The 22,498-nt window shown below is 41.1% G+C and overlaps 2 protein-coding genes across 5 annotated transcripts in view; one reads left to right on the forward strand and one right to left on the reverse strand.

The window, feature by feature from the left end:
* On the forward strand, positions 1 to 21,996 carry LOC124219392 (single Ig IL-1-related receptor). Its single transcript, XM_046626891.2, has 8 exons — positions 1 to 1,030; positions 1,245 to 1,558; positions 13,292 to 13,473; positions 15,617 to 15,827; positions 17,132 to 17,265; positions 17,433 to 17,594; positions 17,770 to 17,907; positions 17,987 to 21,996. The coding sequence occupies exons 2-8, from the start codon at positions 1,317 to 1,319 to the stop codon at positions 18,427 to 18,429; spliced, it is 1,512 nt and encodes a 503-aa protein (XP_046482847.1). The 5' UTR covers positions 1 to 1,030; positions 1,245 to 1,316; the 3' UTR covers positions 18,430 to 21,996.
* The window catches only part of LOC124219389 (probable multidrug resistance-associated protein lethal(2)03659), a 17,809-nt gene continuing 16,053 nt past the window's right edge, over positions 20,743 to 22,498 (reverse strand). For all 4 annotated transcript variants that reach the window (XM_046626879.2, XM_069136108.1, XM_046626877.2 and 1 more), the window contains one exon: positions 20,743 to 22,497. In XM_046626879.2, coding sequence (XP_046482835.1) covers positions 22,363 to 22,497 — 135 coding nt within the window. In that variant the 3' untranslated portion in view covers positions 20,743 to 22,362. The remainder of the gene's footprint in view (position 22,498) is intronic.

Genomic DNA, 22,498 nt, shown 5'->3' on the forward strand with positions numbered 1-22,498 from the left:
CCATTACGTATTTTACGTGGAGATCACGCAAGTCTGAAGTTCGAGATACAGTGCGTCTTGCTGTATATAATTTTCCCTCGAGAGGCCGGTTTCGCGGGATCTGCGGTGTAGGTAACTTCCATTTTTCATTTTCCAACGAAAACCAAAAGTGGATATATGAGTTACTGATCCTGACTTGCAGCGTGCAATAGTTTTCCCATCGCCACAACCAGCGAGCTTCATAAATACGATACATACTCAGCAACGATCTTACGCTATTGTCTATCGTACGACAAAACGCGGCCCGCGAGAGCCAGACCTCTTCGGGACGGATGGCGAACCCGAACGGGGCGGGGTTAAGGCGTGGAGATCGTCGCTTTGGTCTGACGTTTCGTTGGAACGAGGACGCGCCGCGCAGTCAGTGCGAATATCCCTGCCGTGCTAAGCCGGCAGTACATCGCCGACTTTCGAAGTGTGAGGGTCGCTGTCGTTCCGAGTCGTAGAGACGAGCCGGCTAACAAGCTTTAACTTGAGAGGTTGCTTGACGTCGGTGGCCAATCGCGTTCCTCCGTTGTGCGAATATAATTAACGGCAAATAATACGTGACAGAGATGCAGATTTCTTTGCCGACGATTTCGCGGTATTGAGTGAAACTTCCTCGAGCTTTTCACGGAAAAATTGTAATCGTCCCAAAATAACGTATTTCCAACGTCGTATCGTTACGCGGAAGTGAGAGGGGATCGGTTCTGTACTCAGCGAAGCAGTGCAGGTTACAGTTCCGTCCGTTGTCTGTGTTTGCAACTCGGCGCGGTGTGTTTAACGACAAATAGCGGACGAGTAAGCGGCGATACGTGCATAGAAACCGATGTGTATCCAGCGTATCCGTCGTCGTTAGGCATACATCAAGGTGGTCACGTCCCTTCTTCTTCCCCGAGTGCACAACGGCGAAAAAGAATAAATAAAGCGGCCGGTCTCCCTTTACGCGTGCACGGGGCGTGGGAAGGACCGAGATTAAATCTTGCCGACTGTCTTACCAATTAGACGCGAAGCGGTAAGTAGTTGAACCAACCGCCCGGCTCTGTGTGTACACAAATTATAACCCCGTATCAACACCGCGTGTCCGAAAAGCATAAGAAAAATAAAAGGATATCCCGTACGACCTGTCTAATGCCGACCGGCCATCTACGTGGGTGAAATTCTGAAAATGTAAACTTCCGAGGGAATATAATAAAATTCTCAATACTCTGTGTTTGCGCGTTGGATAGTGAAGGTGTGCGATCGAAAGGGAGAGAAAGAGAGAGAGATACAGTGCCTGCATCGATCGAGCCTCGTTAAAGATGCGGGAAACGTCGTCCCACGTGTTAATCGCGATCTGCATCACCGTCTCAGCCTGGACATCATGGGCCTTGGCTGAAGAGAGCAGGGACGTAGTGCTGATGGACTATTGTTCGGTTAACAACTTTGAGGGACTCCCGGTGGGACTTGGATTTACGAAGGAAGTCGTGCACGTCGAATATGCGAAACTTGGAGCCTTCAAAGCCATACACTGCTGCCTAAGAGGGTACAGGAGCATAGAATGGTGAGTGGAGGAGGGTTTCTTTCCCCTCTTTTCTTTTCTTTTCTTTTCGTCTCGCCTCGTCTCTCCTCGCTGTCACCTTTTCAGCGAAACGGTCTTTCCTGCAATCGCCGCTCCCTGCAGTCAACCGCAGCTGTCGCAGAATCTTGCCGCTTTCGCTTTCTCGTTATAACATTGTGAGTCACGATTTGCCGTTAGTATGTGAATATATGTATAATAAACAGGTATTTGCACGTCGTGCCTTGCAATCTGACGCAACATCAAGGATATCTACTCGCTGAGCTCGTCACGTGACTATCTACGTATGAAACTATGAATGTACACTAAATTGCATAAAAGCCTTAACCTTCCGGCTGATTTGTTTTCGGTCCGAATCAAAATGCAGGTTCGATTCTATAAGAATCATGTGACAATGACTGGCGATGCAGCCGACGTGAAAGATCGGGAGTCATTGTCTCATAGTTCGTATAGAATCGAAGTCGCATTTTGTTTCGAACCGAAAACAAAGTAGCCGAACAGAGAAAGGCATTAACGACTATTATTGTGCATACATGCATACTTAGATATTTACATACATGATACCAAACGCGGGATAGATTTCGTCCCATCGCGATTTTCCCAAGCTATCGGTTCCTCTCGGCAATGTGCACATGCGTCTACCTATATTTACCTCACCAATTTTGAGTATCTAGGCGTAAAGGAGAAGTGTTTTATTTCCATCGTCGTTGTCGAAGTCGAAAGTCCGGGTAGGTAGGTAGGCAGGTATGTGGGTAGGTATACGCGCACGCAAATTCGTAGAAAATATCATTAGGCGGACGCGTATCTTACACCCATACTTGCCCGAGCCTAAGCACAATCTTCAACTTCTCGACGGACGTTAAAAAAAAAAAAAGCGTTACTTATATGCGGTGAAATTGTCTGCTTCCGCATCGTAAGCGACGATTTTTCAGCAATCCCTTGGGATTTCTTATGTGTGCAAATTTTTCGGCGGAATGCAGTGATGACGCGAGGCAACTGAAAGGATTTCCGTGCCGAATATGAAACGTGAATCATAATCCATATTGGATACAATCCCGCGTGCTTTACAGCCGATCGGACACACGCTATAAAAATTTACTTTCGTCGTGAAGAATCTATAAAATTATAGACGTGGTAGAACAACTCCGTGTTGCCATGTCGCGTCGAATCCTGCCTAACACTGTTCCGTTTCTCGTCGAGTGACCGCGCGGTCATCTGTATAATTAGATGCATTATTATACTCGAGAGTTATTTGTGCGCACATACTTATACATAGTATCGTATGGCAATACGAATGATGAAGAAAGATGTACCCAAGACAGCAGCAGCGGCAGCGGATACGGTTTCCCCGTTATTTGCTCGCGGTGCCGTGACTAGCACGCTCATGTATGATACACCTTGTTCATGAAACTTTATGAAACGATCATGATATCGACAACGAATTCCCGGTAAACATAAAAACACGACCGAATTGGCTCACCGACGGTATTGGCCGCGCGTTTTTCCCTCCGCATAATACAACAACTTTAAGTATAGTATAAGAAGGGTGTATATATATATATATACATATATATATCTCAATATGCCCGCGCGATACCTTGTAGTGGTATTATAATGACCCTGATATTCTCGACTCTCCTCGTGCCGCTGGCTTCGGTAGGACCTCTCATTCTCGAGAGTCCTCGACTCCGATGATCCATCGCTGCTCGCTATCGTCGGCACGGTCGGTTCCCGTTTCTCGCCAACTACTTATTATCCTTCGGCCCTTCGGCTCGTCTTATTGCGCGTTGCCCCTCACCGTCACTGCAAGCCCTATACTTTCGTGGACGACGGTGCAACGGGCAACCTTCGGGGGCTCTGCACGTACATGCACGAATATTACGAGAAAAAAGAGCAATTCCCTCCGAATGCGCAAGCTCGTCTACAATTATCGCATCCGTCTAATACCCGCAGACCGTTGGTATCCCCTCCGGTTTGTTCGTATATATTCTTACGAAGCGGAAAATTAAGAGAAGAAAAGGATTTATTTTGTAACGAAGCTCTCCTTTTGAAGTCTCGAGATAGACTGTTTTTACAATAATGTAGGTTGACGCAGCAACCTTATTCTTTTGAAAGACATAAGAGGTTTATAAACGTCTTTTATCTATGATGACTACTAGATCATTAAAAAGGGGACAAAACGGGTGATTTCACCCTTTGTAACAATATCTTCAAAATTTCTGGACCATACGAAGAGTGCAACGGTTTTAATAGGAAAAATTTCTCCGTCACTCGCATACTCGACGCTTTTATTACTCGTTATCGCTTGCGACGATGAACATCATAAGCAGGTACTGCTTTTCCGCGACAACTGCATCCATACCTGCAATAATTATACCAGGAAGCGTATCACCTCCTGTGCAGTTCAACTACTGAAATGCCCATCCTTATACCCAGATACTACGTACGTACGTATATATACCTTGAATCCGAACCCAGACCAGAATCTTGATACACCCATACGTATATGGGATAATGGGGAGGGGAGACACGACGGAGGAGAGAGTCGAGTGGCACCGGCACGTCAGGGCGCTGCTCGGCAAGTTTTTGCCAAGTCTCCGCTGCCGACGTGCCGCCCTTATAGCTTGTATCAGAAGCAACGTCGTTTGACGGTCAACCTACGAGTTGGATACGAAACGTGTAGTAGGACGGCAGACGTTTAATTAACGGTTGAAAGAATCGAGGTTAATTATCGGAAATTCACGAGGTTCAAGTTAGGAACGTTAACGTATCGAAACATTGACACGAAAAATTATTATTTCGTACCTTTAGAGGAACTGCAGAAGTTGAATTTACAGAATTTGAGTTTGTTGACGCTGTGTTAACGGTTTGCCAAATTTCAGGTAATCCTAAAGGTGCATCATTACAATAGCGTTAAGGACTTCGGTCTGATGAAAATTCGTTGAAAGCGGCTAACGTTACTGCTTAAAAGACAAAAGTGTGTGTTGAATAAATCAATGTAAGCAACATACTAGAATCCAGTAGGTCACGTGTCATTGTCACATTCTATTACCGTGTCAAATGATTAGAAATCCGAGAATACACGGTCGATCGAGAGGAGGACGTCCGCTGTGTTCGACACGCTGGCATCGACAGCTGCCGCAGGCGGAATACAGTATGGAACAGGTGGTCGTTGTAAAATTGTTTTACCGGATATGAGAACGGGACGTCATTTCCTGTGTTTTACGTGGTCAATACAGGTACCCCGTTCGTTCTCACACCGCGATTCGACTCGACTTGTAACACCTTTCGCTACAACGTACAGTGCACCAGCAAAGCAAGGCTCTTCAAAAGCCAAGAGCTCTGCATAGGTACACCTTCTTAAAAACACTTCTGCAACCGTTTCACCCGGGACGGTACATATTAATTTCCCATCTCTATTTGTATACCATCAGAAAAGTTGGTAAGTGACAGAGAGAGAGAGAGAGAAAGAGGTCGGTCTCTCTCTCTCACCTAGTCAGTTTCCTCCTCGCTATACAAATTGGTCCGTCCGTGCCTCCAGCGTCGTGTATCTCAACACACTGCTATACATATTGGTCCTCTTTATTGCATACCTATCTTGCCTGTGCGGTGGGCATGTATTATATGCACCCCATAACATGTTATACACTGGATATTTTTATATACTTTTTACCTATCGAAAGGAGAATCGCAGTTTTATCTTCCTTGAATTGCCCTCCTTCCGAAAAGAGTGTGTACGATATAAGAGATGGTTAGACTACCGCATACGATACTCATTGTCACATGCTTATTATATAAGCATCTTCATTGGTATGATGTACAGCCTAATTTTAAACATACCTGTAAATACGCTCTTTTCGCCCATCATCATTGAGTAGGTAGGTATAGTATATCCGAAAACTGGAACCACGGCAGACGGCTGGTGTACCTAATGCAGTTCGTGCATGTATGTGGTAATCGTTTTCGCAGAACCTGCATCCACTACACACTGAAATGACGTGCGAATGTCGGCGAGGCATAACCGTATAACTCTGCCTGCACATGTATGGCGATCACGAAACGGCGAGGGAGAGTTTACGGTGTAGGCTCTCAGGGTTCGCTCACTTCTCGCGACTCCCACTCTTCGTACTCTTTATCCTCACATCCTGGAGAGTGTTTCACGGTAAGCGCGGCACGGGTTAATACCAGTCGCCTTTGTTCTCCTCGTGCCTTTTCCTCGGCCGACCGTTAAACGCAGGTACAGCTGCCCATCTGAAGTAAATTCAAGTATAACACCGATCCACGCAACTTGGGGATTCGTTGAATAATCGTAATGTTCACCGATCCGTTAACCTCTTGAGATACACATTATTATGCTGAGTTAACTTTTGTAACAAGATAGTATTCTGTGGTTTTTGGTGTCACTGATTACAAATCTAAAATCAGATTTAAAAAATTCAAGGTGGTGGATCCAGTATGGCGGACGAAAATTTCAAATTTCATCGAATACAGTCAAAAAACTTTATGCAGGGGTTTTCGGGGTCGCTGATTGGATTCGCCATCTGAAATTTTTTAAATCCGATTTCAGACCCGTAACCATCGACCGCAAAAACTTATAATTTATGTAAATCATGTAATTTTCGTGGAAATGAATTATTCCTTCAATTTTCACGATTTTTTCAATCACTTTATTTGCAACAAAAATAATTTACATTATATCGCAACAATTACTCTCGAGTATTAAAAACCTATCAGTACACTATCATAAATAACAAAAAAATAACCGAAACGAAACGTGTTGAAAGGTTCCCTAAATTTACAAAAAAATGGATGTAAAATAGATGGTAAGAATACTTACCACCATGACTCATAGGGTTAAGGGCCGTATAGATCAACAAACCTATAGGTGTAACTCGTGCACCTTATTAAACTATACCCTACGCGAAGCTGATTCGTAATTAAAATTGAAAAAAATAAATAACACACACGCGCACACAGCTTAATGGATTCTATACACGAATCGGAATTAATCTTGAGATGATGATGAAGAAAATAAAAAGAAAGTTGAGAAAAACAGCACAGAGGTCACGTTACTTTTTCCTCGCGAAGACGAAACATGTATAAGTTGTTCTCTGTGTGGCGGTAGTTCGTGGAAAATAAGATTCTCGGGAAATGCCGCGTGACTAATGGAACGAAGCGGCGGCGACGGATACGCAGAGGGATATAGAATGTATATATGCATATGTAACGTTTGTATGTGTATCGTAACGGACGCCTACTTGCTTGTCGATTATGTATTAAGGGGGTGTTCTAGTCGATTTGGACATGTCGTGTATATACCTCCAAACATCCAAGTCCACGTATTTCAAACGTGGACATTTACAATTGCGATTTCACAGAATCCGTGCCGTTCATTTATTTCTGCGTGAAATGAAAATGTATTGGAGTGTTTTTGTTTAGAGTTGCGGCTGTGAGCCCTTTTTCGCGTTTCAGATGGGTGGACTTCGATATTTGAAGATATATACGTGAACGTCGAAATCGACCAGGCCAATCCCTCAATGCGGGCGAACTTGGTGAAATCGCCCCCGAATAACTGCTGCATATATCATGGATGCTCGTGTTATACCTACGTATACACGAATCGTGAAGAATACTGAATAATGGTGGCGAACATGCTTCTCGTCTACTGGTTATGCGACCGTTCACCCATCCATCATTCCTGCATGTGTCGTGATGCGCGGTGGAAAAAATTATTTCTCTTGTCCCGTTCTCGGAACTAATCAGCAAGCGATTCCCCGAGTAGAATAGACGACGACATATATCCGTGTATGCAGGCCCCTGGGTCCAGTGTACGTACATATATACATACACATGTTCACATAGCTGAGAAAGAGAAAAAGTATGTCGGTTTGAAGAGAGCAGGGTGTGCCTTTTCTCGTCCAGCCTCCTACCTTATAAACTTGTGCTACAAACACATGTATACAGCACAGGACACTGTCTTATACATTGATTCTACACGCGTGGATACTTGATGGTAAATTTGTGTCCGGCGGTGGCGGCGAAAGAACGGATAACATGGTGTAAAAGAATTGCAGACACCGTGTACAAAACGTATAAGAGACATGATCTTCAAGAGCGGATCCAGGCTATGATAAATTAATCTACCGAAGGTCAATTTATAACGTGATATTGGGTAGTAGAGAGAGTAAATGCTCAACAGTTCTCATTGTTGAAGTTTAATATTATTCGTATTTTTTATAATTGGCGGGTATACATTTCGGTGAAACAATGATTGAGGGTAATTAAAAAGATTTGAAACTGCACAACTTTCACACACCTACTTGCATAAATTTTATATAGGTATTGGTATAATAGATATACCTATAAAGCTTTTGCTTATTTTACGCTCGAATTTCAACTCTATACGGTTTGACGGAAGATTAAGTCCCTCTTCAGCTTCTGCCGCGTATTGACTGGACAACAATACACTTTATCCACAGACGACTACACGCAGTAGGGCTTTGTATGTGGATAATATTTAGGCGGCCACCCCTGCAGTGTATAGGCTTCACTTCACGGAACATCCCCTTACTTGCAGGTATGTACCCATTTCCAACGATCGTTCGTTCCACCATTGTCATGGTAACACCAGCACCCCTCCTCACTCTGTCCCTTCCTTTCCCTTGTCGTCTCGCTGCAGGGGTCCCGACGAAGGGGAATCGAGAGCTGATATTCCCGGCTGGAAACACAACTTGTATACTCGTGCCGCTGCTATACAGCCTTTGTACGACCGAAATTCTTCCTTCACAATTTTGCGTATACAGCGACTAATGGTAGAAAAAAATTTACATGCACGTGACGCGTTCGAACGTAAGAACATTCAAGTATGCACCGCGGGAAAGGATTAGTTGTGTCAAGTGATATTTGTTTGACTCACGATTAAATGCTGTAGTCAAATGCGGCGAACATATTATTCACTTGATTCAACAAAATACTTTTGTCGTACGATCTACTTGGGACAACTCGATATCGAATTGAATCAAGCCCGTAAGGGAGTGTCTTACTCGATTTCCACGTCGTCGTGTGTATGTATCCAAATATCGAAGTACGCTATCTCAACCGCGAAAAATGGCTTGATAGCCCCATTCTATATACATTTCTGGACAAAAACAATCTCCAGTACATTTTCATTAGACGTAGAAATTAGGAAATGGCACGCATTTTACGAAATTGAAATAGGAAATTATGAACATTAGAATATTTCATTCAAAACGAATTCTTTGAATGATATCTTTTATATTTCTGTTGACTCGAAGCTTTGTGGGGTTTACTCGATATTTAATGGGTAAAATCCGAAAACGTATTGTTGTATACGTTGAAATATAAGTTGCACGTGTGTCAATAGGTTTTAATTATTTGTAGCCAATATCAATTTTGTTAACGACAAACTTGGTATTATGCTCTCTTTTTTATAACAGATCCAATTATAAATTCTTCTCACGTCATCCATATTTGACTTCTTAGCAGACTGCCTGCTTTTATAACTATTTCGGAAGCTACTTCTATAGCGAAAAAATTCACCGCCTAGTGGCTGTTTCTAGTACTAGTATACCGATGCTTACGATGAATAATATATTCTCTACTTATTTCAAAGCATGTGGTCTTTCTTTCACCACATGACAAATTAGTGCAACAGATCCAACCAGTTGCGCCGCACACAAGCTCCGGTTACATCAACAAAGTATGATATTCAATCGATGTAAATTTTTCGTTGGCTAGATTCATGTACTTATTTCATTTGAAGTACCTAATTGTTTCTGTCAAAAAACATGCGACTTGGAGAACCAGTACATAAACTTGAAATGAAATAATATTTAGCGGACTCAATGATGGAAACACATCAAAAGATTCGGTCGAATTCACGTTTCACCCAACCGCGATAAGAAAGGCTTTTGCTGAATCAAGAAATTAGTTTGATCAGCTCATTTTGTCACACTAACTAAATCGAAATTGTTGAATTATAGTCATCGTATTTGGAACAAATAAGGGATACTTTTTTGAAGCAAACAGATTCCAACAAAATCTAAATTGTTGGTTTAAGAATTTCTCTGCTTCCGTGTGGCCTCTAACAATGAGCTCGCAGTACCATGACAGTGTGCGATATGTTATACCGTGGATATACGATGCAATCGATGTAGCAATTTGTCGTCGTATGTACATACATGCATACATACATACGTGTAACGCATGCTTACAGTACACAATGCCTGTGTTATACTTGTATGTAGGTACATGAATATCAAGCATGCAGACGACGTATCGAGTTCCGACAACTGCTACGTGTACAGGAAATACTGCAGTCTATTTGCTTCACTCTAAGAAAATAACGTTTAAACTATGACTTGGACCGACGATGGTGATAATGTTGGATGAAGCGACATGCGGTACACGATGCTAACTTTAATTTGACGATTACAATGAAAGCGGAATTGGAAGAGTTGCTTTGATCATCTTCATCGGAATTAAAAAAAGAATCAAATCCCAATCGGTCTTCGAGGAATTCATCTGTCGTAACAATAACTACCCCTAAGCCTCTTACAAGCTTTCCTATATATACATTCTACTCAATTTGCAAGAGTTCCTCTAGTCTGCCCAATATGCAGGGCGAATAACGAAGGAACTATAATTTGATCTGCCTGCGGTAGCGTTGAATCGCGAACAACCGGCGGCAGCACCGACGGTGGGTCGAAAAAAGAAACGAAGAAATCGAAACAAGAAACTGAACGAGAGACGAAGCAAAGTGAACAAAAAGAAAAGGAGGTGATAGGTATAAGCTGAGTGAAAGAGAACAAACCCGAGGAATCTCTTTTTCGAGATGTTCGCTCACATTATGTTATATACATGTATACCATACACCTGAAAGACCATGCTTCTTCTTCTTCATTTTCTTCTTCTTCTTGGCGGCAGGGTGGGTAGGGGGTGTCAGTTTTTTTCCCGGAACCACGTCCACGCCACCGTCGTCGTGGCGGGTCGTTCGAATTGCAGTAGAAAAGAATGGAGAATATAGCGGACAGGTACGGGGCTAGTCGAGTCTCCCGCTACTTCGACAAACACGCCCAGCTATTGGGTCCGCGCCCCATTCCTCCGGTTGAATGCCTTATATATGCGAAGAGTTCCTCGCAGGGCGGCAGATATGGCGGTATCGGATTTTCTAAACGTGTGTATACATGTAGGCAGTAGGTATGCAACCTACCGCTCTTCATCCTCGCGCCCGTGCAGAACATCCTGGTTGTTGGTATCCATAAATGGTCCCGTAGGAACGACGAACTAACGAAAAGAGTCCAAGAGAAAAGAAGCGATGAAAAGATAGCCGGGACTCTGAGTATTTATATTGGCTGTGAGGGAAGGGAAGGGAAGGGAAGGAAAGGGAAGGGTAGGACCCTGACCCTCGAAGTGTGGGAAACAAAAGATTAAGTCGTCCGGCAGACCATCCCTCGTTCTTGAAACTGTTGGGTACATATACAAGCTCGCTACAGGTATTTTTTTTTCTTCTTTTAAACCATCAGGTACAGGTCTCGCTACAGGTATAATACCGCACCTCTCTTGCTTTTCCAGCCAAGGTAGGTAGGTAGATAGGTCAAAATGACGGGGTGGGTTGACTGACTGAATGACTGACTGAGTTAACAAACCTGTTGGAACTCGCCGAGAACTACCGCCTGCGCTGCAACGACGACCGATGCGGCGAAACACAAAGATTTCTCAAGCTGTTCACCGCCTGCCTGCGACAAGATGTCCCACAGCTCTGTAGATATAATCATGACAATGAAGAAACGATGTGGTCTTTGATTGAAAAATCTCAGAAGGTTCCTAATTTTGCACTTCTTAGGATTCGAATTTGCAGTCTCGAGAGAGATGAAAACTGCCCGTATTTCATTATACTTTTCGAAAGTTCCGGAAGTATAGACATTACTGTTGTAACCTGAATGCAAAATATTTACATTGAGATCCGATAGAGAAGCTAGACACACATATGTGTATTGAGACGCCCTCTCTAAATAACAAACTTTCTTTGGCCGACGCCAACCGGCGCCAGTTGATAATGAAACACACAATGTAAAGAAATGTAAAAGTCTGTCATTCGTTAATAAACATCATTCGATACGATACCAACTCCTGTGGGACTTTATTTAGGCCAGACGATTCATATACCTACAGCGAAATCCGATGATGTAACGACGATTGAACAAATCCGTCTCTGTAATGAAATACCTCGAGACAACACCCCATTTGAGCTAGTAGCGTGTTTCCCAAATTTATTTTGTCATTTTCTCATTTTGTCATCGCCATCGTCATTATCATCGCAGGTCACTCTTCAATTCCACGTATCAATTAATCGACGGAAAATATCTACATACATCGAGACGAAGATACTTGGCTGGATATAATGAATAAGAACACGCAGAGCGATTCGAAGAATCGTTCGAAAAAACACTTTACTGTAACGAATATAAAATTATACAATTATACTCCGCAAACACTGAAGAATAGCGTATATGGCTTTATAGCACCAGAGTTTGGTGCGCAAAATTGCAGACACGAGTCTTTATATTTTCAATGTATATGATATTGCAATATCGTGTATCACGGAACATTTCCCAACATAATTTCGGAGAATCCAACTAAGGTTTAACCCCGAACATGCGTCATTCCAACACTTTAGCTTGATCCTTTGACATAACCAACTGCCGTCCTCGCGACTCATTGTTAGCGACAGCAAGGTTAATTATTTCTATACACATTATGATTCAGTATGCGAGGTAACTTTAATCGTGTTTCGAATAATTTCGAAGCACAGCTTCATAATTTCTGGTATCGAAATGCATCTGGCGAATTTTATTTTGCATCTTATCGTTGATCGTATACCTACACCTATGCTTCACGGAGGTTTGAAAGTATATTTTCTTCCCCTCGAGCGAATAGTCGAACAGCGAATTAATCTTACACGGCAGAGAGGGTAATAGGAACATTGTGCGCAGAGAAGAAAATTTCATTTGATTCCATGAATCAATTTTGCGATCGCTGCATGCGACCTGCGGGGATCATTATCTAATCATTTGTCTCTTGCCAGTTCCCGGTAGAAGTTACAACCGTGAACGAAGTGTATTACTAGGCATATTATCCTCTATCGCTATATAGTCGTCCGAGGCTTACGTCGCGTGACGCTGTCCACACCACGCTGCCGATTTCACGTACGAGATCGTTTTACCGAGAATAAAATTAACCTCTATGCGTTCCCACGCACACATTATGATGTTTGTGTGTATATATAAAATGTAATGGAAAGATTATAAGTGTATTCTGGACATTAGGACTGGCAAGCGGAAAAAATATATTAGCTTCGACATTTTTTTAATTCGTAGCCAATCAAGCTTTGACTGATAAGACTTGTTGGAAACTGGAAATTTTGTTTTGGTAATAACAACAGCAGGTTTTGGATGGTCTTCTAGCGTTTCGATAGTGTATTCAACGAATCAAGTTTCACTAATTTCTATCGTAAACAACCCTCCCCCTCGAGCAGTTTTACGTAAGTTATTACGTAATTAGCTCGTCTTCAGCCCTAGGTTTTTTTATATACCCATCTATAATATCGCAAACTGTAGAGTTTTTTGCCCGGTTCAAATGTACAGCAAATCGATCCTGCACCTCTCCCTTGATAGTAACACGCTTCTTCTTTTTTAGGTACAAAGGCAACATACCTTACCCCTGGAAAGGTGACGATAGTCACTTCATCCTCTACCCGGAGAGCAAGAACCAGACCATATACACCAAGAATCTCCGACAATCGGATGCGGGAAGTTATTCCTGCCTGGCACTAAACGACACTACCACCCTCAATGAGGAAATCGCTCTCAAAGTCATAGGTAAATCGATCTACTTATTTATACTTATATATCCGCCATACTCGTCTTCGCTGGAAACACGAAATTGGAATTTTTTTCTACCGTATTTTATAACTTGTACATTGTGTCCGTTCTTACTTGTCTTGAGCCATCGGAGAACCGAAACACGAAGGAAAAATATCAACCCAGGGCTCTGCGACACTGATTCGTCCTTGAAAAACGGTTTAGACGACCAGCTCCAACATAGTATTGTTTACAAATAATATCCATCAGAGACTCTATAGATTCTGACCGAAGTCCAGACGGTAACTTCATACTGTCGTTGATTATTTTGCGTGACCGTAAGATTTTTATTTTCGTACTCATGCTTGTGCTGTTTCCGGCGAAGCGAAACTCCGCACATTGCGTGATGAGGTAGCATGCCCTCTCATCGTCGTATTCTTGTATCGAAATTCGAATACACACGTACGTATTCACAATCATTGATCGTTGGAGAAAATATTTTTAAATCAGTGTATGATTTCCACCCATCATCGATACCGTCCGAACCGGCTTAACGTTACAATGCGAATTGCCATTTGAATAATTAAACCATCGGCTTCGCGCAACCGCGACAAGAGTTTCTTATCTCTTCAGTCTTACCGAGAATATACCCGTCAGCGTTACGCCATGCCTTATCGAAATACACACGTGGTACGGGTCTGCTGAGCATATAATAATTGTGGGAGTACACTTCTTTCTACTACGTGGAAAGCGTAACAATATATTATCCAAAGCGGGCGATAACCCACTGCAAGTTATTCACCATAGTTATAGGTAGGTTGGTATTAACGTCTCGCCTACCCAGGCGCGGATCCAGGACAGTTTTTTGGGGGGGAGGGGGCAAAGCCGAGTCTGATGGGTGAGGAGACAAAAGTAAAATTACCACAAAATGACCAAATTTTTATAAATATGAAAAAAACAAAAATACAAGATACATGACTGTATTTTACAATTTCACACTTTCCGTTTTTAAACTTTACATCTGGGTTTGCCTTGATCAAAATTATCACCGAGTACTTTTTCAGTAACTAACACATGAGGCGAGTTAGTACTATAACAGTCTTGACCCAAAAAATTGTACCAAATCGCTCGGATCCGATTTTTTGGGGAAAAATCAATATAATAAACAGAAGTTACCTTTGCAGTTGATATTCAAATGACATGCAAGTTGTAACATACCAACTCAGCCCAGTCTTCCGGACTGTTTAATTAATCTATATGAGATTAATAAAAATCGCAAATTTACAGTAATAAAAACCAAAATATTAATGTGACCATATTTTACATTGTTGAGATAGCTTTAAAAAGACTTTAGAAGGAAAAGCAAAGTGAAAATGCTTCGCGCGAATATCTGAATGATATTTTATTGTAGGATATTGGATAAGTAGGTACTAATAAAATATTAAGATCCCGAAAGTATCAGACTTCAATCTCATTGTCAGTTGTATTTTGTTGAACTTGCAATACTCCTTTAACCAGGATTTCGGCGTGGCTGCCGTGCAACGCGGGTGTTTAACTCGCAGGCGTTTCGGCGATATTTTGTAGTTTCCACACTGGAGAATACAAAGTAGATAACAGAAGATATGCAAAGAATGTTATAATATCAAAGCTATCGAGTTTATACTCGTCATCGTTGACCTACCGGATGGATACCGGTATATCTATGCGTTATTGGAACTCCGTGTTAACCTGATATGGAAGCGAGGAGTGCCCATCCTCCTGACGGAGAACAGAGATCACTCTCTCGCTACCCAAGAAGAAGAAAAAGGCGCGGGTCTGCAGAGCATTATAGGTATAGGTAGACCCAGCCTTATACCCGTCTCCGACAACGACGTTGACGACGACGATGACCAAGCCAAATATCTGTTCCTTTCCGAGAAATCGTACGTCAGCTATTAACCCACCATTATCAACCACAGAGACTCTTTACACGGGTATCTATAACCCGAGTGCATCGTAAGGCACAAAGAATCTCTCTCTTTCGAGGCGTCATTCATTGAAAAGAAAAGTATGTGGGTGTATAAAATAAAAATTGTAACAGGTTGTGGTCTGCGGTACAGACGTTTCGGTTATTGAATCATAGCATAATCATCGTGAGGCATAATTTGTTGTTTTATTCCAGACGAGGATACCCCCTACACCGGGGAACCTTTGCTCACCCATCAACCCAGGACTCAGTTCGCTCCGCTCGGCGTTCCTACACGGCTATTTTGTGAGGCCTACGTTGGACATACCCATCTTCCCGACGTCAGGAACTCCGTTCTGTGGTCCAGGAGCTTCTGCAATGTGACGATACCAACTGACGGGAGAATTTACCAGCACAAAATTACCAGGTAAGTTTTTCGTCTTCAATTTTTACCTCAAAAAAAACATTGTAGCTTCGGGCCGGCGTATATACCGAAAAACTCCGCATAGAACAAGGCAAAGAGGAACAAAACAGACTGGTCGGATTATACAAATTTTTATTGACGTAGAAAAATGGATTTCGTCAGAGCGATCTACCGCCGTGCACTTGCCGGTGGTTTTCACGGTCCACGAAGCTACTCGTTGTTGCGTTCGGTATATGTGTTCTATGGTTTACGCAACGGGTTCTTGTTGGGGTATAAATTGACTCGGATAAAAAAAAAGGACGAAAAAGAAAAAAGAATTCCCACGGCACGTGTTTCAACATCACTCGATGCATGCGATGGATCATTTTGTTTTCATGGAAGTAGACGTACATTTATGAGAGAATTTCGCAAAACTCAATTTAATCTTCAAACTCATCGACAGTTTTTGTTTGGGATTCGGTACTTTCGAAAATTTCAAATCGATTCCAAGAGCTAAATCAGCTACAAAAAATACACGTGAATTCTTGCACAGTTTTCGAAACAATCCAAATGACCGTGGAAGATGAGGATGAGGATCAGGAGGTCATTGGCCCTTCGTCGCCTTGTAGTATGCTCTACTCACTTTTCCTGTATATCTATGTATACCCCGAAGCGAATTTGCCACTGATTGATTTCTCTTCAAAGTCGTGTTATGTACATCGTCATACCGCGTTGATTAGGGCCTTATGCTCGGCCACTGGTTGTTTTACAGGGCAGTATTTTCAACGATCCAGACGTTTTCGCATAACTTCTTTGAAACCGTTGCCGGTTTTAAATAATCAATAAACATTAAATTTGCAATTTGCCAACACGAACTTGTCTACAATTGCGACCGTTTGCAATAGATTACGGGTTGCCAAGCGCGTGATATGCGCGGTAGAAGCGGTATAAGTCTAATAAGGTTCTGCCCCGCACCCTATATGCAGTTCTATGAACTCGTAGATTCTTTTACTAGTTACATTGCTGGTGCAGATCAGCGAAAACTGCCTACAGTGCGAGGATTACACGATTTCCTAGCTTGCTTCGGTTCAAGTATTACAGGTACAGCGATTGTACCGGTTCAACAAAATTTTTATCAGGACCCATCGACCTCATTCTCAACGTGGTGGTAATGACCCAGCAATATTTTCGTACTTCTGATATTAATATTGATGATGATGATGATGACGATGACGACGATGATGATTATGATTATGATGATGATGATGATGATGATGATGATAATAGACATGATAATTAATAAAACGCGTGTGAATTTTCTTTTCCAGAGAAAATAACCAAATCGTTGGATCGTATTTGGTGATCAAGGATGTGAGAGCCGAAGATTATGGGGAGTACAAATGCGAAGTTAGCAACAGTATCGACCAGCTTATAGTCATAACGGCATCTGTATTACCGGAAGGTACGATTATAATTACTTATGAGACGTAGAATTATTACTGATTGTGAGTAAACAGATCTTGATACTGGAAATAATTTCTTGTTACTCAATCACATCGATGAACATTTATAGATGCATGTAACTGTTTTACTGCGCACGTACATAATTTAACGACGATTGATTCACAGAAGTGCCAATACGCGGGATGCAGGTTGGATCTTGGCGCAAAGTTGTGCTCCTTGTTGCTCTGGTCATGATCTGCACTCTTTCCCTGGGAGCTTTCTACATCCGATGCTGGTTACCGGTCACCCTGTTTTTCCGCGATAGATTCTCACCGCTAGAAGAAAATGGTGACAATATTTTCAAATAATTCCATGTTTTTTTTTCTCCTCAAAATAGTGTGGCTAATGATAATTACTTTCACCCAGAAATCCAACTACACGTTATTATAACTATACTTACCACCACGCAACCTCTGAAGCTATAATTAATAAGGGAAGTTATTTCAATTCTCCCGTTTCACAGATGGCAAGGACTGCGACGCGCTTGTCTGTTATCACGAAATGGACGCGAGTCTGGCCATTGGAGTAATAATACCAACTTTGGAGTCAAGATATTGTTACAAATGTGCGTCTCTGGAGCTGTCGCAAATTACCCGGAATTGTAAGTTCATGTGCAATTGGCATAATTAGTCCAGTGTTCTTGACACCCTGTGGTATACTCATATCCCTGTCCTCTCCAGGGTCCCTCGAGATCGGTCCCAAAAGCAAGACAGCGAGGCGTGTGATCGTCATCGTGAGTCCCGCTGCGGTGCAGGGAAGCACCTGGAACGACGCGACCCTACGAACCGTCTTCTGCCAGCTGGCTTCATTGCACCTGCCACTGAACCGAGTAATCGTCGTTGCGCTGAAAGATCTGCCGATCTCGCTGACGGCACCGAAACTCGCGTCTTCGCGTCACGTGTACGAGGAAGGGGCCGGCATCGGACGGGTGAAAACCCTGAGATGGTGCGACAAAGACGAGACAACGGGCTTCGTCAAGTTCTGGTGCAGGTTGCGCCTCTGCCTGCCGCCCATTCGCCCCGGCGCTCGGAAGACTCAGCAATCCGTCGCGCTGATCGTTCAAATGAAGAGCGGTGCTCAGACAACTACCAGGTCTCGCGAGAGCCTCGAGGTGCTTGTATGATACATCAGAACGTCGTGCTGGCATCAGGGAGATTATGGCAAGGCTGAATTGACGATTTCACGGATCGCTAGTAAGGAGTACAACCGAGCTAAGAAGTAACTCCACTTGATTCGGAATGCTCACGTGAGGGTTGCAGCGCTACCATAATTTTCGATATTGCTATTATATGTAGTAATTATTTCTTCATCGGACTGCTTATAATTTATGTGACGTAACAGGAGTAGAATATTCTTACGGATTACGCTAACGGTGTCGCAATAAGAGGACGGATGATTGTGGTTGTCGAGTTAAGTGTGGCCAGTTTTCTGGTGCTTCTGAATAGGCGCATAACCTGGATTTAACTCGGTTGTTACGTATCAGAAGAGACTTCGGCAGACCGGCAAATTGCCACACTAATAAGGGTGAATAAAAATAATGGAATTCGAGGTGTACGTTCATACACCCTCTCATCAGCGCAAACCTCAGTAAACGAATCTTCACTATTTTTTCATACAAATATTTTGCAAGTATAGTGAACATATTATATACGTGTACACTTTATAGATATTTAGATATTATAAACAGACTCTCATTACAAGAGACTCATCAAGGCTTCCATGGAAAAAAAATTCCTAAAGTTGAAAATAACGTAAGAACTGAAAAAAAAAACACTTCCACGTTTTGTTACAGTAAGAAATTCACTCGCGCAGCAGAATTTTAGAACGACTTGAATACTCTTTCGATGGTCTGAAAGTTCGTAAAGTGTATTCCTTGCATCGTAATTACTTCGTGAACGCTTTTATTTCGTTAATTTTTTTGATCTTTTTTACTTTTCTACTTTTCATGACCTTTGGTGATATAATAAAAGTATTGGTTTCGGTCAAAAATCACTTTTTCTAATTTCGACAAATCTTTACGAGTTCGAAATTCTAAAATCCGAAAATTAGAATTTTAGAAAATGTCTGACAAACTCCTGCGATGATCTCGGAAACAGTTCGATGAAAAAAATCTAAAACTTACAGACTTTTACAACGAAACGATGGGCATGAAAAATTGCCATGTCCCATTTAATTTGAACTTCCAGTTCTACCGGGAATAAAATTATTTTCAATGTTTTACCGGCGAACATATACTTTTTCTAAATAAAAGATTGTTTTGCCCAGTTTATATATTTATATTTAAAAAAGTCTAAATGTTTTGTTTTTCAGAATTTTTTTTGTACCGATTTTTCCTTTAAAACTCTTTCATTTGACTGCCAAGTTCTATCAGTTTCAGATTTTTCACCTGGCCGTTTTCCAGATGATCGTGGAAGTTTGTCAGATAGATTAACGGACTCTTCCCGTTTCATGGTGATGAAAAGCATCGCGAAACAACTGCTTTCAGTCTAGATTTTTCTTCCTAATTTTCGGTAAAAACCTACGTAATTTGTTTACTGTGTGTGTACATACTATACCGAAACCCATAGCGTATGGTTTTCTGTGTATTTATTTAGTTTTTATTATTTATATTATAATACAAGCGTCACATCGACCGTGATATGTATAAATATATATCGTAGAACAGATTATGCGCTACTCTGTGGATGAGTGAATCTTTGATATGAGAAAATTTTTTACAGCCACTGTCGAATAGCAACAAGTTCATCTTTTATTCTCAAACTAATCCTTGGGGACTCGAACTAGAAGTTTAATTTTTATGCTAAAATTAATCTCTTTTGAGGCATATTTTTTATCTATTAATCAAGCGTCGTCGACCATTGAACTATCGGAAACGAACCTCAGATTAAAGATCTATTCTATCCGACAGTTAAGACAATAAATATCACAGTAGCGTACTCGAATCTCAGATATATCGTATACTTATGTATCGTCGCATGTGGTAGTCTCTTTACCATCAGTATTATAAATTGTAATATGTAACAGCGTGTTTTGACTGATAAAAAATTTGCTCAGCATGTATAACGCGCATATTTTATGACAAATATTTGCAAGTAAAGTACATCTTGAAAAAAACAGAAATATATGTTATAGACAAAAAACGCGAGTGTACTTTTAGTAGTTTGTCCGAAGTGATGGTGTAAGTCGAGGTACAAGTATGTGCGTATAGGTATGTATGTGTGTATGTATAGAAGACGGTTCAAAAGAAGAGAATGCAAGTACGATTGTATTATTATCAAACTAGGATATCATTGAACAATATGAAAGCATTTTTCTGAAACTACTAGCGTTTCTCTCAAACCCGATTCAACGATCAGTATTCACAAGCTCGAATGTCTCGCAATTGACGTGATACGTGCCTCCAACGTGCAGGATTCGAGAGTTAATCACACGTGGCTTGATGATATGCGCAGTGTTTGTAGCCTTTATTGATACAAATAATTTGTTCTATTTTTCTACCTAATTAATTACAAAATCGTGTACTTAAGTCGGATGGAGTTTATCGTATTCCGTCCGTCTGTAGCACCATATATTAATTATTATGTAAATTACATGCGCTACGCGTGTGCAAGGGCAAATATGCACGAATGCACACTGTATTATACATTAGGGTGCTTCGTTTGATACGACTATTTTTTTTTCACTCCATAGACGAAATATCACTCTGAACATATAAAAAAAAATTCCCACCAAAGCCTAGCTCTTAATTTTAATTTTAAGTACTCGCTAAATGAATTTGAAATTTTCCCATTTAATTAACACGTAAAAATAATTTTTTTTTGTCAATTATCTATAGCATCGCGAGTTTTCATACTATTTAATTGACCATGGCCGGAAGTTTTAGAGTTTTATACGATGTACATGGAAGAATTGAAAGTTTTGAGTTCGATTCCCCGATGCCTCACTTTTTTTTTTAATTGATTAATCACAATAAATAGCTAGATTGGAAAAATCTTATCGAGAATATTAAAATCATTAAATGTTAATGAAAATAATACACAAAAGTGGTCAATAAAACAGTTGGAGGACAAACCTACGTTCTCTGGTTGAGAGTAGTAGTAATTGGCGAAGACTTCAGAATCGTCGGGTGAAGACATTTGAAGATTAAGATACATTACAATCACGTCTATTTTATTACATTTATAACAATTTGGGTATAAAAATTGTCAAATATGCGGATAAAATAGTGATATTTATAGTTTTCTTATGATTATTTAATTTTATATTGGAAACTATCAGTTCTACAGTTTCAGCTGATGAAACTTTTTTGTAGGAAATTAAATTCTCTACAAAAAAGATTCTTTACAATTTTGCTGTAAAGTTAGTAGTTTAGGAGAAAAATGAAAAAAACCATAATTTTTTAGCAAAAATCAACTTTACAATTTTTTACTGGCGAGATACTTCATAAATTCTAAATTAGCTCTAGGAACTTTTAAAGAGGAAGGATCCCTCTAAAACTTCCGGCCATGGTCAATTAAATAGTATGAAAACTCGCAATGCTATAGATAATTGACAAAAAAAAAATTATTTCTACGTGTTAATTAAATGGGAAAATTTCAAATTCATTTAGCGAGTACTTGAAATTAAAATTAAGAGCTAGGCTTTGGTGGGAATTTTTTTTTTATATGTTTAGAGTGATATTTCGTCTATGGAGTGGAAAAAAAAATAGTCGTCTTAAACGAAGCACTCTATTATACATGCTATATATACACATATATGTATAGATATGTACAGTAAAAATTGAACTTATTATCCTGACTTGTAAAATCTCAGTTGGGTAAATAACTGTCACTTTCTTTTCCTCCCTCCCGTGCACTGCTGACGATAGGGGCCATCCGCAGACAATTACTAATCTGTGGCCCAATAATACAAAACATTTTCTAAGGATCAGAGTAAACTTGCTTTAGTCCTATACTCGGAAATGTATCTCGAACGTAGCGTAGCACAGTTAACAATAACATATGTCGGAAATTTATTTAAACGGTGATCATGTATAGTATCTAATTGTAACCCTGGACTACGCGAATGATGAATCGTAGTTTTTCTGGGCGATCACGGTCAGCGTGTCCGCCATCGATTTACCCGTCTGATCCACCATGCTGCGGAGGTATCCGTTCTCCTTTTGCAGCAGCACGTGCGGATGATCGTATTCC

Source organism: Neodiprion pinetum, chromosome 5 (genome assembly GCF_021155775.2).
Source record: "Neodiprion pinetum isolate iyNeoPine1 chromosome 5, iyNeoPine1.2, whole genome shotgun sequence".
In the NCBI taxonomy this organism is placed as follows: Eukaryota; Metazoa; Arthropoda; class Insecta; order Hymenoptera; family Diprionidae; genus Neodiprion; species Neodiprion pinetum.